This window comes from Neopelma chrysocephalum, unplaced genomic scaffold (assembly GCF_003984885.1).
Source record: "Neopelma chrysocephalum unplaced genomic scaffold, ASM398488v2 Primary Assembly neopelma1_64, whole genome shotgun sequence".
NCBI lineage: Eukaryota > Metazoa > Chordata > Aves > Passeriformes > Pipridae > Neopelma > Neopelma chrysocephalum.
Window position 1 is genome coordinate 2,821,603 of NW_020897721.1, and position 16,830 is coordinate 2,838,432.

The 16,830-nt window shown below is 49.0% G+C and overlaps 1 protein-coding gene across 2 annotated transcripts; it reads right to left on the minus strand.

The window, feature by feature from the left end:
• Window positions 1-4,087: 4,087 nt before the first annotated feature.
• Window positions 4,088-16,017, minus strand: LOC113967485 (cytochrome P450 4B1-like). Of its 2 annotated transcripts, none has more exons than XM_027683099.1 (12): window positions 15,784-16,017; window positions 11,697-11,841; window positions 11,005-11,049; window positions 10,353-10,480; window positions 8,727-8,851; window positions 8,458-8,609; window positions 7,786-7,892; window positions 7,055-7,245; window positions 6,439-6,572; window positions 5,766-5,830; window positions 5,482-5,564; window positions 4,088-4,832 (listed from the first exon to the last, which is right to left on the minus strand). In XM_027683099.1, the coding sequence occupies exons 1-12, from the start codon at window positions 15,961-15,963 to the stop codon at window positions 4,664-4,666; spliced, it is 1,524 nt and encodes a 507-aa protein (XP_027538900.1). In that variant the 5' UTR covers window positions 15,964-16,017; the 3' UTR covers window positions 4,088-4,663. The 2 variants fall into 2 exon arrangements, with proteins under 2 accessions (XP_027538900.1, XP_027538901.1); XM_027683100.1 differs by lacking the exon at window positions 15,784-16,017 and adding an exon at window positions 12,176-12,432 and having other exon boundaries at window positions 4,664-4,832.
• Window positions 16,018-16,830: the final 813 nt, after the last annotated feature.

Below are 16,830 nucleotides of genomic sequence, written 5' to 3' on the forward strand. Positions count from 1 at the left end.
TCCAGCCTCTGCATTCTATGTTTCACTGGTAGAGGGGAGAAAAAAGCCCTTCTCATGTATTTCAGAGGTTTCACAGCAAGAGAGGCTGTGAACACTCTTTAGCACTCTTTAGCACAGCCTGGGGAAGATAACTCAGAAGTTTTTGCAGAAGAAGAAACCTCTGCAAGAAGTTCAAATGGGAAAGTGAAGTGACTGCAGAGCTGCAAGTGGAGAAAAATGAAAGTGGACAGCACTGGTTTGGTCATGGTAAGGGATTGAGACAAGGCCAGAACAATCTGTTAGCACCATGAGAATCTACAGCCCTATTGCTTCCCAGAGTCCTGAAAGAAGAGGACTCCAAAAGAAGATCTCAGCATGAAAAAGCAGGTACAAGGGTCTTCTGATAGCCAGAGGAGTCTGAGGATGCTGGCAGGGTGAACAGAGGCTTGGCTTGACCTTCTGGACATTTTAGACTGGTGAAACTGCTGTTGGGTGTTAAAGGACACTTGGAAAGTTGTCAAACATTTGCAAAGAGCCTCTGGGGGGATGGCTCGATGATGTGATGGCAGTGGGGCCATGACAGGCCAGGCCATCAACATAAAAAAACCCCCATGACATTGTAGAATTTCCATCCCATATCACAACCATGGACACAGCAGGTTGTGGAAGTTGCTTTCTGAGTCTTGGGAATTTCTCTACCTACTTTAGACATCTAAAGAGAAGAAGGAGAAGATCTTCCTCACAGATTTAACTCGTACTGTTGACATCCATTGCAGAAGACCTGGTTTATTGAGAAGGTGAAATGCAGGTGGCAAACGGGTACTGTGCCCCAGAGCATGACCTTGCAGCAGCTGCTTTCCCTGTTTGTGCCTGTGTTTATTCGGATAGGAAGAAGAGTCCAGGCCCATCTGTCCCTGTGTGTTCCTGCAGCACTTAGTGCTGACAGATGAAATGTAGCTGTAATGCCAAAAAAAAATAATAACATTTCAAGCTTCCAAACACATGATAGATGAGAAAATCATGGCAGGAGCCCAGCAAGTGTTGCAGGGTAATGCAAGCTGCCTGGATCCCATCTGACCACACTTGTCTTGAGAATGAATGTATATCTGGAAGCATTTAATACAGCTGTCTAAAAAATATGTTGCAATACTTATTTAATTTACAGGCTGCTTCCAGCATAAAATCCCAGCGGGGTTTAGATGGAAGTTGCTGGTACCATCTGATAATGAACTTTCCTGGAGAGTGGCGTGTGTCCTGTGCAGGGACTGCATTCCCAGTGGTGTGAGCCAGCTGCTCTCCCTGATGGCTTTGCTGCTTCCATCATGCCCGGCAGCATCGGGGTAAGTGCCACCAGCAGACTGTGATGGACAGGCACCTTCACGTGACCGGGATGTGGCTGCACAGTGATGATGACAGTTTGCAGGGAAAGGAATAACTGCGGGAGTAGGTGGCATCTTTGCTCTGCCGCTGTTGAAAGACCAAGCTGTTGCAATGAGAAAAATCCAAGATGTTTTTAACCGAAACAAAGACTTATCCTGTTGCACCCCATACAACCCCTGTCATGAGTTCTCATTAAATTAGTTATCTGAAGGTGTGAATTAGCAATCCAAGATCAGCCATCGCCTCTGCAATTACCCTTTCTGCAGGAAGTAGGGAAGGATTAAAGAATGAGGTAACCTCTCTGCAGCTAGTCCTTGACTGCCTTTATTGCTCTGAGCAATACATCCCATGTGACCAGGTCTTTTTATTACTACCATGTCTCTAATATCTAGGATGGAAAGGGTAATTTGTGGGAAGCATTCTCAGGAATCACATTCTGGAAAGATCCGGCTTGCTCTGGCACTGGGACACAGTAGCTCCAGAATCCCTGTTGCAGTCTCAGCCCAGCTCTCCAGCTCAGAAGCAGAGCAGCCACGGAAGATGTGTGATGCAGGATGTGAGATGACACAGGATGCAGAATGCAGGATGCAGGATACGAGATATGGGGTGTGGGATGCAGAGATGTGGGATGATGCAGTATGCAGGATATGGGATGTGGGATGCAGGATGTAGGATGCAGGGTATGGGACGCAGGATGGCTGGTCTGCCATGCAGAGCTGGCCTGGCATGCAGTGCTGACCCATGTGGTTCGGGAAAATTGGGAGCTGGGCTGCCATGTGTGTTGTTATTTAGAAGAGTGTGCCTTGGAGGGTGATAGCACCAAGGAGAGCTTTGTGAGCAGATTTTATGTAGGGTTTGGGTACATGGTTGCGGAGGGAACCAGGCTCTGCTCCCTTCTCCTGGGAAGAAGCCACAAGCACAACACAGAGAGGGCGATGAGAATGCTGCAGAGCACCTTTGCTTTTCCTCTTCAGATATAAAGAGGCAGATTTTTAGGGAATCCTAAAAGTCACAAGGGGGACAATGACTGAACAGGGTGAAGATGGGAGAAGTCAGGCTTTTCCATCCCACGGCCAGAAACATTCACATGTTGAATGATCCAGCTGGGAAAGCAGCAGTGCAGCTTTTCCTGTATCCCCGATTCAGTCCACTCCCAAAAACCAGACCAGAGGTACCCTGCCTGAGCTCTACACCTGACCAGTTGCCTTCTTTGGGCATTTGGATTATGCAATAAAAACAGTGACCAGCTCTTAATACCTCTGAAAATGCAGATTCCCCAGGTAACCAATGTCAGGACTTAAGAAGCCTTAGGCAGTGCTCTATGCTATGTAATCTGTATCTACCTAAATTCAATTTAGCAGCTGCCATTTATCTACATGAGAACTGTTATGCCAACTTCCCCTAGTTTGACCCCCTCTAACCTACACCCTTTCAGTGGGTACACCATGATTTCAGCCTTTGCTCTTGCTTATTAAATGCTCTTGCTTTAATGTTTCACATTTGAATGCCAAGGTCCACTCCTCTTTAGATGGTATTTTTTTCAAATCTTACCTTTAAAATAAAATTATATACAATGCAGAGATTTATGTAACTTGCTTCCAGGGACTTCAGTTATTTTGATTAAAATGTTTCTCATTTTGCACTTTAGATTATGTAATCTTGAAGTAAATGCTGTTGCCTCTATACTTAAATCTCCAAACATAGTTGAAGGACACTGTCTCATTTCATCTAGTGAAAGAGATGCAAGTGAAAAATTTTTGAGAAATATTTGTGTTTGTGTATCCAAGTACGATGTTTGCTTTGAATGCAACAGCAGGATATTATTGATTCATATTACCTTTTCAGTTTCTATACCTACAGAATACCCTTTGGAGAGATTGCTGCCTTTCAGTCATTTCCTCTCTTGGTTTTGTGCAATGCCTGTGCCTGCTCTTGTGCTTATGGATTCACATCCCATTTACTGCAGCAGTTTTTCAATTTATCAAGATAATTTTGTATCCCGATATGGCCCTCCAAAGAGCTTGTAGTGTCTCACAGTTTCATAACATTTCACGTTTTAATAAGCATACTCTGTCTCTCTCCATTGCAAGGATAATTCTGATTTCAACTCAAGAGCTGCACCTCGTGTCTGAAGAGGGAACAGGCAGCTGGAGCATGCAGGTATTTTCCTGAGCTGCCCCAGCAGCACATCCCTGCAAATCCAGCATCTGCAGATGAGAGCTGTGTGAACTCAGCTGGTGTCTTACTGCACAGCAGCCTGCTCACAGTGCTGGAACTGCAGCTGACATCACTGGGATGATAACTGCAACAGCATTTGGGATTTCACAGTTTTTTGTGTGATATTCTACCCCAATCTACAGTAGTGATTCCTGCAGAGGCAGAAGACAGCTCTCTGGTGTCCTCCAGTCTGCCTCGAGCATGCAACTCTCCTAACTTTATTGGCTTAAGAAAATAAAAAATTACTAAAAAGGGGGGAGGGGGAACCCTTTCTAACTATCTGAACTTTGAAGATTTCTTATTGGACTCCTGTTAAGGAATTGCCCATGGAAGGAGATGCTGTGTTGGCTGTGACCAGAGACCCACAGGCAGTTGACTGGCATGGCTGGACACCTCCAGAGTGATCTCTTGCTAGTCATGAGCTTTCTCCCTATCTCCCATTTCTAAAGGCATTTTACATTGCATTTGTGATGAAGCAGGCAAGCATCAGCAATATAAACAACACAGCTGCTGTTGCAGGAAAAATTATTGGTTTATTAAGACAAAAACTACAGAATATTTTGCAGTTTGGGCAGAATTTCAGAGCCCAAACTGGAATCAGTGCTTTCAGTAAAATAGAGACACACTGAGTGTGAGAAGTGAGACAGAGGTCTGCAATGGACTGTCCCTGCTGCAGGAGAGGAGGGCTGACCTCTAGGCACTGAGGAAGGTGCTGACGACGGAGAAGGGCTGGAAATGGTCATATATTTGCACAGGACATGAGTGTGAAGGCAGGATTTGTTAAGAAGGAAGCTGGTGGGACCTGCAGATGTTGCCAGGCCAGCCCTTATGGTAGGGCAAGGGGACAGACAGCATGGCCATGCCTGGCTGCTCCGAGATCAGTGCTCTGGAGCAGATGGCAATGGGTCTGTGCAGTGTCATCCCAGCTACCTTAACCCAGCCTGGAAAGGGCTTTCAGCTGGTGGAAGAAGCACAGAAATCAAGAACCTCCATCTCCAAATCCTGCCCTGCACTTTTGCCCCAGAGAAACGTTGTCCCGTCATCTGCTTGGTCCCTCCCTCTGGTGAAGGCAGGATGTTTTCCAGCATCAGCAGATTTTCTTTAGATACAGGTGAATCCCATTCTTGGAGCGAAGAATGATCCGAGTTATTTTGAGGGGAGGATTGGCAGGGTCAGGCAAGAGCTCGAAGCGGAGCAGGGTCAGAGCCAGTGCCACCTTCATCTCGTTCATGGCGAATTGCTGCCCGATGCAGTTCCTGTGGTAGAACAGCAGCTCAGCCAACTCCACCTCAGTGCTGGGCACACCAAACCCCTGAGGCCAATCCCAGACCCCTCACACAACCTTCTTCCCCTCTGCAGCTTGGGGAGAGCCTAGGCAGTGTTTTGGATAGCGAAAGCGGAGGCATGGGGTGAGCAGGAGGAATCTAGGGGAGCAATGGGAGCTCAGGAATATGTGTTCAATGAGCATGGAGCAGGAGGGAGATGGGGAAGCCAAACAAGAGGCCAGCAGGGATGAGGTGGTGGGTCTACAAGCAAGAAGGGTCTGCAATGCGTTTGTCTCGGCAGGGCGAGCACAGGGCAAAGGGAAGGACTGGGAGAAGGGTGAATCAAAGGGTGGGAGGGTGGGATGGGGTCTCTGCATCAAGGACAGAAGGAGAGCAGATGAGCTCAGAATGCTGCAAGCTCCCCACGCGATACCAGCAGGATGCTCCACAGCTTTGGGATGCAATTCTCTGTCCCCAAAAGGGTCATGGCAGTGTTGCCTTTTCATTTTGCCTGCTGGTATCAGAACCCCTCTGCAGCACAAATGCTTGTTATCTGCTCGTGAACTGTTTAACGCTGCAAAGCAAGGACTTCAGGTGATGGTCTCTGCCCACTACTCCTTCAGTGCTCAATTCACTTTACCTCATTCCAGCAGAAAAAGGCAGAAAGGCGTGGGAGTGCCTGCCAGAGACATTCTCTGGGGAAAACCGGGAAGGGTCAAACACCTGAAAATGAAGAATATGCAGCAAGAAAAAGCGATTATTTAAGGAACACAGTGTTGACTGGTATCTTCAGAAATATGACACTCAGTTTCTGAAGAACTCCTTGGAAAGAGAATTCTGCTCTCCTGCTAACAGGTGAAGGGGACATGGGAAGAGGTACAGCACAAAGGGGAAAAACTATGAGAAGGGCAAAAAAAGGCTCACCAAAGGATCTTTCCATATTGCAGGGTTCCTGTGAATGAGGTAAATGCTTACTGCAGCAATGGTGCCTGTAAAGCAATCAAGGAGGAGAAAAGGGCTCACTGACAAAGAAAGTAAAGGGAAGGTTGCAGCACGCTCACCCAAAGGTCTATCTAAATCATTGTGGTCTTATCTGTCAACTGGAAACCTATTTTGTCATTGTATCAGAGAAAACTAAACATTGTATCAGAGAAAACAAAGCAGCCAACCAGTAGAAATGAGGAAGGCACCAGCAGCGTGGGCACATCGTTCCCCCAGTTGTGCCAAATCACAGAAACAAAACAGCAGCACAGGACAATTCCTACATGCAACTTGGCATGGGACCAGTCCCTGTCCCCCTGCACCATTTACCAAGAGGTGAACCATGAGTTTGTGCTTGGCCAGGAAGAGAAGGGGCTCGGCACAGGCACAGCTGCCCTACAGTGATGGTGGCAGGAAGGACATCACGGGGATGCTGCTGTGCAGCCCAGACCTCAGTCTATCAACAGGACGCCAACATCTGCACGGCACTGTCTGAACATCTGTGCCTGAGAGGGCCACAGAGGCAGGACTGTCACCTTTCCTCTGCCACAGGAAGCGAGGATGCAGCTGATGTCTGAGAAGGTAATTTTGTGAAGTGGGAATGGGATTTACAGACCTTCTGGCAAGGTGTTTCCATCAGGGAAGGTGATGGGTTTGCCGAGCTGCCGGGCCACACCAGGCACTGGTGGGTAAAGGCGAAGGCTCTCCTTGATGCACATAGTGCTGTAAGTCATCTTGCTCAGGTCCTCCCTGTTGGGGCAGAGGGAGGCTGAGCCCCACACTCCCCCCACTGCCCTGCCCTGGGAGGCCCCTTGTCCCAACCCTCTGAGCAGATCCCCTGGCAACAGACAGGGTGTACAGGGGGATCCACAACGTCCAACCAGGGGCAGCTGCAAGCTGGGGACACCAGGACACCTCTGAACAACCTTAACAACCTCTGAACAAACTCAAGTGCAAAGTGACAGCGAAAGGTGAAAAGCCATGACTATGATGCCCCGTGGCAAGAAAACAGGAGAGAGCAAAGAGCAGTGCTAGTGGCCCAGGACTTGGTATGGCATCCAGAATGTCCCTCCCAGTGTGGCAGATTTAGCTGAAAGATGCAGTATCTGCTCCATCCTATGGAGCCCCTGTGCATGCAGCAACCTTTAGCTTCTGAGCTTTGAAGATATTGCTCACCTAGAAATGGCAGCGATAGGAAAAAAGTTACCAGCTGAGGAAATGTGCAACTTTACCACTGAATTGTCTTCCGGTCCCCCAGGATGCCCTGGATCTCCTCCCGGCACCGTGCCTGGTGCTCAGGGTGTGATGCCAGGCAGTAGAAGAGCCAGGAGATCCCACTGGCTGTGGTATCATGGCCCTCAAACATGAATGTGTCCACCTCGGCACGCAGGTCCTCGTTGGACAGTCCAGCTCCATTCTCATCCTAACAGACCAGAGGCACTCTCAGTGGCCCATATATATAAAATTTATATATATTACATACAATATACAATACTTAGATTATATACATTATAGTGACACATACATGTATTTTATATATATATGTAATACATAAATATATAAACATATATATGTATATATATATAAAAATGTCCCAGGAAGGACTATTATATTCTTTCAGCTATTGCAAAGGGGTATGATGATGCCCATGGGATACATATAAATGAAACCAGTGTCTGTTTGCACTGAGTTCAGGGCCCCTTTCCCTTCACTTATAAATCTCTTTATCCTCCCATATTAAACTACCAGGACTACAAAATCTCTCTGCATGTTGTATTCCTAAAAAGACGCTACCAACATTTCAGTGATGGAAAATGGCCCCTCCTCAACTGGGCAGGACTGGATTAATTTTTTTAATGGCTTGTGCCATCCCGAGGGTCTCTGGTGGTTCGTGGCACCCCTGTAAAGACTGACTGGCTTTTGCACCCTGTGCCATGCCACACACACTCTCCTCATCACTCACTTTGGCACACAGCAGAATGTCCAAGAAGTCCAAATGTCTCTTCTTCTGGATCTTTTCAAATTCCCGTTCATCTTTTAGGGATTCCTTTCTCTCCTGGATCACCTTGTCTGGGGGAGAAAGAGTTAAAGGTTCAGCAGGGAAGGAGATGCCAAGCTGCAAAATCATCCTTCAAATGCAAAGCTCACGCAAGGGGGTGACTATTGCTCAGTTCATGAGGCATTTAACGTGTGCTTCTGCATCCCAGGGAGTTTGGCATTTTCAGCAGCATGGCAACAAATGCCATCCTTTCCTGCAAACTTCTTTGTCCCCCACAGGCTTCTCAGCCTATTTTACACACCCTTCATTCATTAAAGCCACACCTGGCTTGGAAAAGAAAATCATTCCTTGCGTCGGTGTTGCCTGCAGTGCCCATCCCTTTTCTCACCAGTCTCTGCTCATTTAGCAGGAGGGTTCCCAGAGGGGAATTCCTCTGTTACTCCAGTTTAATAACCCAGGAGCTGTGAGACCTCCTGGCTTCATGCCTAGATCAGACCACTGCTCCAAGCTGATGGATCCCAGACCTGAACCTCCGGGCAGGATCACTGCATGGGCAAGGAGGTAATTTAATTGCCTCTGGTCAGCCATCACTTACCCTGCTTGAAAGCTTCGGGAGAGGATGAAGGCAGGGAGTACCTGTGTGGTCATGAGCGATCCGGCAGGCCTTCCTGAACCGAAATCCTTGGGGGCTGAGCCAGTAAATGAGGTCATTGTGGTAGGGGAAGATGCGGAGGCGTTGATCCACCATGTAGCAGAGGTCGTAAACAGCCTGGATGTAGGCGTTTTCCCTAGGGAGAGAGGAATGGTGGATGCTTGTAAATTTGGGAACACTGTGACAAGGAGTTTGCCCATTTCCCTTTTGAGCTGCAAACTTCCTGCCAGGGTTTGGGGCAGCCAGCACTGACCTGTTGGTCTGACAGTTACTGTGACAACTGAAGGCACATTTCATGATGCTATCAAGAGTCATCAAGCTGACATGCTCGAAGAGCTCCACTGGTTTTCCATCTGTGATCAGCTTTTCCCATTTATCCTAAGGCACAAAGGAGACAGAAATGAGAAAGCAAGGGTCAGTTCTGCATGATCTGCATTCATACTCTAGTTAAATGAGTGCTCAGATAGGAATACATCTCAGAAAAATGGGGGAAAAAAAGAAGTGGATCTCTTAGCTGCCATCAAAATCCTGGAGAAGAGAAGCCAAGAGTGGGATGGTTAATACAGGATGTGTCTCAGGCAGCTGCTGTTGTTGGATCAGGGGAGTGGTGAGTGCTGGTACACCCTACCCTGGGGTGAGGGCATCCTGGAGAAGCCCAGGCCAGATGCATTTCTGGGTGATGGGATGTGCTACCAAAGTCTTTCTTAGGATGCAAAGTGTTTTCTGCACAAGAGCAGCATATGTTGGCATTGGGCTTCACTGGGCCTGTTCTCAAGCGCACAAGTTTGGTGCTCAAGATGCAAACTTTGGACCAAGGTTTTTTCTCTATCACACAATCCCTCTGCCACTGTGTTTTTCCAGCATATAACATGGGAGTTCTTGTTCAACTCTTTCCATAGGGGATCCCTAGGGAAACTATAAATAGTGTCTCTTTTGCCCGGCAGACATGAGGTGATGTTGAATCCTCTGTCCTTTCGTGGCTGTAAGGAACCAGTGGACTCAAAAGCTGAGAAAGGGAGGAGCACAGTCAGATCTGAGCCCCCACAGCATGAAACCAGGCTTATACGGACAGATGCGTGTCCGAAGCACATACAACGATTGCCACCTGGTGGCACAACTCCCACAATAGGCACTTGTGCTCTGTCTGCAAGGAATTCTGAACTCCCAGGCACTTGTGTGCATTGTGAAAGCGCTCCTGGCTGCTCACTGGGCCAGTGGAAGGGATCCAGTCAGGATCCATTTGATGCTGGGAAGGCTGGAGTGAGGGAGGCGAACGAGAAGGAATAGATCCAGCATCCAGACTCCTGCCAGTTTACGTGCACAAAGACTGGTGCACTTTGTCTGTAATTCCTACTTGTTTCCATAGTGTCCAGCACCAATGGATGGAAGAACAGTGCAGTTTCACTGTGTATGAGGCAATGCAGGGATTGCAATCCAGTCATGGGTACATTGACAACAAATAATACCCTTTAATTTTGGTGACAGCATACCTCTGCTCCAACTTTCATATTTTCAGGATTTATTATGAACGTTTGTTTACTTTGATTCCTCATTTACAAAAAACACCTTAAAAGAAGTTGCAGTTGGGACTGAGACCATGCACAGTCTGAGGATGGCAGTAACGTTAATCCTCAAATCTCAGCCACAGATCCCAAGGCAGTACCAGAGACATTGCCACTGCAGGGAGGCTCAACCTGCCCATTCCTTCCAACTCATGGGCAGGGATTTATGGTGACTCAGAAAGACTGACAGTCAGGGCACAGTGTGTCCTTACAAATACCAGGTAAAGAAAAACCTGCTCCAGCATTTACCTGCTAACCAGTCATGATCAGGGAAAAGAAAACAGGGCAGAGAGAGGAGCATCAGACGTGAGTCCTACCAGCATCACGTTAGTAGACTCTGCCATCAGGCCCACGTACGGTTTCAAGACGTCGTAATGAAACCCTGGAGTCAGGAGTTTTCGATGCTGGTGCCATTTTGGCCCATGTAAGATCAGCAACCCGTTCCCTGGGGAAACACAGGCAAGGCATGTTTTGCTGGGCACAAGCAGGCTGCTTTCACCTGCCTGCAGACACAGCCCTGGCCTGCAAGGAGCATGATTAAATCTGCTGTCTGAGCTGTTGCCATCAGCTCCAGGGTTCCCAGAGCTGAGCAAAATTTCCCTGCTCGCCAAAATTACACAGCGCTGCCTCTGAAAAGTAACACCAGAACTGCTGGAGCAGAGAAGTTCAGAACAGAAGATGTGCTTTTGATCAGTCATCTACTGAATCTAAGCTTCTCCTATCACCACCCTTTGCTATCTATGGACATGTAAGTGGTTCTCATTTGTGCATATTGGCTATGCCTGAACTTTCCTTCCCTGAAAATAAAGAAATAGCACTATTTAGCACCTTTTTCAATAAATGTAATAATTTCAGGGAGCTTTTGGCTATAACGCCGTCAAGGAACAAGCACAGTGCTGTTTATTTATAACATATTTCTGACTTAACTTCAGAATCATTCCTGGTAGGCAAAGCCCTGGGAATACATACCAATCCATGGGATAAGGTGTTTATAGCTGATGTTATCCTTGGGATCTGTGAAAAAAAAACCCATAAAGAGAAAATGGTAAACAGTAGCATCAACCCACAGATTTACAACTGAAAGCTCCCTCTGGGCTCTCAGTTTTGCTTGGGTATGAAGCAAAATTGGTGGGATCCCTGCAGAACTCATCAGTATTTCACCACAAAACAAGTCTGTCTATGCCAGCTGCAATAAACACATATAAAAGCAGATGCCCACACCAGAAAAAAGAATATTGGTAGTCCAAAGTCTGTGCAGTGTGATAAATGATTAACCCTCCCAGATGGCACTCTTCAGGATATTTTGTCTCAATGTACTAAAGATACTTCTCTGCAGTAGGAGCCAGGACTCTGAGGTGAGAAAAAAGCTCCCAGGTGTCTTCTGCTTGCTGGGGTCAGGCACCAAATGGATAACTTTTCAAGGAGCACTTGAGGAAGTGTGATTTCCCAGCAATGGATTTGGAGGGCCCATGATCAGCCCTGCAGCCCTGTGCTGAAGCACCCAGGGCAAGGCATGAAGAAGGAGTATCTCTCCATGTCTTTAGATGATTTCTGCAAGAAAACCTCTCTGTGAAACCCTGCCTTGCTGTGAATTTTGGGGCTGGCATGGGAAATATGCAGGCTGTGGTTGCTGCTCCACAGCTGAAGGCATCATCTCTCACCTCCTCTGGCCAGCAGAACCTTGGCGTAGTCGGGATCGGTGACAACCAGGAACGCTGAGAAACTCCCAAACCACATTGGGTGAGCATGTTGGTACTTCTGTGCCCAGATCTCTGCCTTGTCCAGCACCTCTTCCTCCTTGAGAAACTAAATGTGGAGAAGTAAAAACAGAAAGAATACATAGATCTGGAGGAAAAAAAAATAAACAATCTCCCAATACACTATCTTAACAGTTCAAAGTCTTTCTGATCACAAAACCAGACAAAGAAGAACAAAGTGTTGTTCCTCTGAGTTTGCAGAACATGAGAAGTAGAGATGCTTGTTACTTTTAAAGCTCATATAAAATAATTCTTCCTTATCACTTGACCCTAACACAGAGGACATCCTCAGGCACAGTGGTGGTGCCTATCAGCCCACATATATTATCTGCTCTTTTTCCATGGCCACCCCAAAGAAGACTCAGATTTGCCCCAGACAGCATCTGCATTTTGTGGTGTGCAAATACATTCTCACTTGCACATGGCTGAGCAATTAGTACCCTGCAGTTGTGACAAAATACAGTAGCACTTCTAAAGCAGCAAACATTATCACTGCTGTGTCTGCTCAGTGCAGTGATGCCTCCTGACTGGGAAACCCGGGCCACAGCTTCCTCCAGCCATTTAGGCGGAGAAGAAGGCCAGTGTTCAAGCAAGATCAAACAGAATGAGTCCAAAGTCATCAATGGAGTGTACAGACAAGGGAATGCTGATTAATAACGTTAGATTAAGAATTCTTTGATTTCCAGGAGTTGAATTTATCGGCAATGAAGAGCCAATGCTCCCAGAAAGATTTATCTCCAGTCTTGGAAGCTGCAATCTGAGGAGTAGCATGAACACCAGCATTCATATCAGCAGCACTGGCAAAGTTCACTCAAAAGCGATCACTGCTTTATTGCTTTTACAGCCTGTGTTGTTGTATATTAAATAGGCAATAGATAAAGAACAAGTGGAAAGATCCACAGTCACAGGCAGGTTAAAAAAATTCACGGAGACAAAGCCATGTAAGAATTCTTTTTGCTTTGAGCAGAAACTACTCTGGGCCAATATGCAGGGGGGTGGATTTTGGGAAGCTGGGGCTGACACAGCTGCTACTGCTTTGACTTGAAGCCTAAAGATTAATTAAATAAGCGTACTGGTGCAGAAATCAGCCTCAAAGTCACCCTATTGACTGAATCAAGTGAATATTTGCTCAGTCACTTTGGTGTTGAGTTAGCTCAGCTTTCTGGCTGGTGTTTCTCAGCCCGGACATGGATTGTACTCCAGTGATCACGCACATCAAATAATCAGCCACGTGTGACTTGTCTTGGAGAGGATGCTCAGGAGTGCTGGGGTCTCTGCCAGGGCACTGCACAGGCTGTGTGGGGGCACATCCAGATTTGTGCTCTAAGGCTAAGCTTCCTCATAAACTGGGAGGGTCCCTGCAGTACATCCTGTGTGTCTCCCACGTTCAGCAGAATGATGAACCACATCCAGTTATCATTTTTGACACAAGGCTCACCTTCAGTTTCTCTAGCTCAAGTTCAAGATTTTGAACTTAATAAAGAGAACCATCAATTTCTCTGGTTGTGGGGATCAAGTCTGGGATAAAAGGAGGCAGCCCTGCCCAGCACCCACCCCTTCAGTAATGCCAGCAGAAGCAAGGCTTGGCAAGGTGCCTTTAGGTCAGTGATGCTTAAACATGTGAAAGTCCCTTTGACACAGTTGCTTGTGTTTCCTCCCATCATGAATCACAGAAAGCATAAATGGAAGTGACTGGGAGATGCTGAGCAAGTATTGCTGGCAGAAGTCCTGATGCTAGAAGTCTTTTCATCCAACCTTGTGTTTGGAGAGTGACCTCAGTGTGTGCTATAAAGAACCATCCCTGTGCTGGCAGATAGTGGAGTGGGTTTATTGGAGGAGAGGTTACCTCCGAGGTGAGTGACCTGCTGCACCAAGCACTCCTGGAGCAGAGGGTGTAAAGTCCTGGAAGCTGCAGAGGAACAGGAATGGAAAGCTCCTGTTCCCTAATCAGGGCTTCAGATACCAGGCTCTGCATGAAAGAACATCACTTCTCCTTCTTCCTCCCTTGTAAGCTTGAAGAGAAAAGTATAACCTCCACTCATGTCCAAGGAAGAAAGATAATTGCCTGATCTCATGCTGAAATGCAAGTTTTGAAATGGATCCAACACTAAAAGCATCTGGGAAGAGGTTTAAAAGCACTTTTAATGGCTATGCACTGATAGCAAATGAAAGAGAAAACACAGGAGCTGAAATCTGAGCACAAAGCTGCACTGTGCACAGCCAGGACCAGGCTGGCATCTCCCCACAGGGCATAAGTGGGCGAAGGGCTGCCGAGGGACTGACAACTCCCTGCTCTCCTCTAGCTTCCCACTAACCCTGATGAGGGGAAGTCAGTTTGTCCAGCTCACAGCTGGCACTCTGGGTTTTAATTAAGTTGTGCTTCTACAGTGAGACTGAACAGGTCTACACAACCTCTCCTGATCTTTTAATGTCATTTCTATTGCGTGGTTTGGATAAGCAGAGACTAATACTGTTTCAAAGCAGAAAATGCTTTAAAACAAAGTCATGCAATCCCAGGAGATCCACCCAATCCATGACTAACATATTTGAGATTCTAAACTGACCTGAATCAAAACTGTCAAATAATCACTTAAATCAACAGAACAGGAAATGTCAGTGCTCTCCCTGAGTACAGCTCACAGGTCCTCCTCCGAGGTGCATGCAAACTTTGTATTCAGCGTGTGCCCAGAGCACTGCCAGTTTCCTTCCTGGCTCAATGAACTGTTGGACTCTGGGGAATTCAGCAGCATTTAATCAACAAATTACTAAATTCACAAAAGAGAAATTCTTCAAAAAATACTGAGGTAAAGGTTGAGCCGTGAACAACCTGGCCATGATGGGCAGCACAAATGGTTATATCCACTTCTAGGATAAATACTCACAACTAACAAACATACTTTATTCAATTGCAGTTTTAAAGTCTAACTGGCAGTCTACCAAAGCCCTGAACTGGCCCATCTTCATGCTTACATTGCCAAAAGACTGCCTGTTCCATCCAGCATGGCAAAACTGGGGCTGCCATGGCATGGGGACAAGCACTAGGAGGTCCCCTCCTGATTTCCCAGATACTTTTCAGAGTGCCAGTTATTTAATGAGCCACAGATTTGGCCAGGGCAGGACATCAGCAGAGTCCAGCAGAAGTCAGGCTGATTTTAAGCAGCCTTTAGCATGTATGGAAAAGCCTTTTGCACCAAGCAAGCTCAGCTACTCCTCATGAAGCTGCCAATGAGTTGTGGCAATCTGTTTGTCAAGGCAGACATGCTGATCTGTGTTAGCAAGTCATCCATGCCACCAGTACCCAGAACAAGGCTTGCCTATGCACATGGGTTTAGTTAGTCATGACTTTAATGCAACCTTAACAGGATCTATGGCCCCTCTGCTGGATGCAATACCCGGGGTGTGTTTTGGGGCTTAAACGTGACTCGCAGTGATCAATGCCCTGTCTGGCTCACCTGACTGTGAGGCCGATGGAAGATGGCAAGGGACAGAAGGTGCCTCTGGATGCCGGGAGCAGCGTGCATCTGCTCAGCATCGCAGCAGCTCGGCACTGCAGGGACAGCTGCAGCGGCCCTGCCCTGGCTTTCAGAGGAGCAGAGAGGTGACAGTGCAGCCTGCCCCGGGACAGAGCGAGGAAGCTCTGCTGCCTCCAGCACCAACGCCGGGTCACAACCCGGGATGACCCTGCCCTTGCCACACTGTATTACCGCTTTCTTTGCCTGCGAGCCGGCCACCACCCCTTTCCACCGTGCAACCTGCAGCAGCCTGTGTGAGCCGTTCATGAGCCGCACTCTCTAAGCATCACAGGCGGAGAAAGCGGTTTGAATGGCTGATAAAAGGGATGCCCATCTCCCAGTCACACCCGGACTGGGAGAAGCAATTCTCCCATACCACAGGGACAAGTGCCACCAGCATCACCCCCACCTAACCCGCGGGGAGACTGCTCCCCGCACTCCTCCTTCCCTCCGGCAGCGCAGCCCCGGCTCTGCCCCACCTCGTGGACGTGGCCGAAGAGCCAGTGTGTCGGGTGCCCGGGGAAGGCGGCCAGCGCCCGGAGCAGCTCCCGCCGCCGGTGGTACAGCTGGATGGCCTTCAGCAGCACGCAGGTCAGGCAGAACACGGCGGCCAGGTGCAGCACCCTGGAGACATCCACGCCCAGCCACAGGAGCTTCATCGCCGCACTGAGAGTCGCCGCCGCTGCCTCCCGTGTCCCCACGGCCCCGGCGGCGCCAGCCAATGCGGGGCGGAGAGGCAGGTCCAGAGTCCGAGCGGCTGCCAAATCACGGCAGCGCTTGTTGGGAGGGAAGGCAAGGCAAAGCAAAGGGAGCATCCCCGCGGGAACGCCGCCACACCGGCTGGGAAGCGCTGCCCTCCCCGATGCCTCGCCGCTTCCACAGGCTCGCTCCTGGCCGGGAACGCGGGCTGAGGAGAGAGGAAAAGACTATACCCTGGGATTTTTCCCCCGAGGTCTTCATCGCATCTTCCTGTCTCGGAAGGTTTCACCTTTACCTCCATCCATTCCCATCCCTCCCTCCCTCTCTCCCCGCTGCCGGCGCTATGGAGCCGCATCCCAGAGCCGAACGGGACAGCATCTGCCCCGCAGGGAGAGCAGTGAATCGGCCACCGGGCCGGTCTGGCGATGCCTTGTGTAAGCCGAGGCACCGTGGCAGCTTTGGCACGGCTTTGGCACGGCTCTGTGGCAGGCGGAGGGCAGGCGGAGGGCGGGCAGCTGCCGGGCAACGCCGCTTCCCTGCCACCGTTAACTCCGGCAACAACGGCCCCGCCGAGCCTGGAGGGGCGAGGGGACGGACACCGGGCTGGTACCGCCTGCAGCGGTTCCGGTCCGTCCCCAGCCCGGTCTCGGTCTCCGCCTCCCCCGCTCCTCGCCGCTCCTACACCGCTCGTCCCACCCGCCGGGGGCGGGACTCGAACCCGCGGCCCTGCGCGCTCCGCGGCGCCGAGCGGGGCGGTCCCGCGGCGGCCAGTGGGAGCGCGCCTTGCTGGCAGGCGGCGGCGGCGGCGGGGCCGGACCGGCCATGGC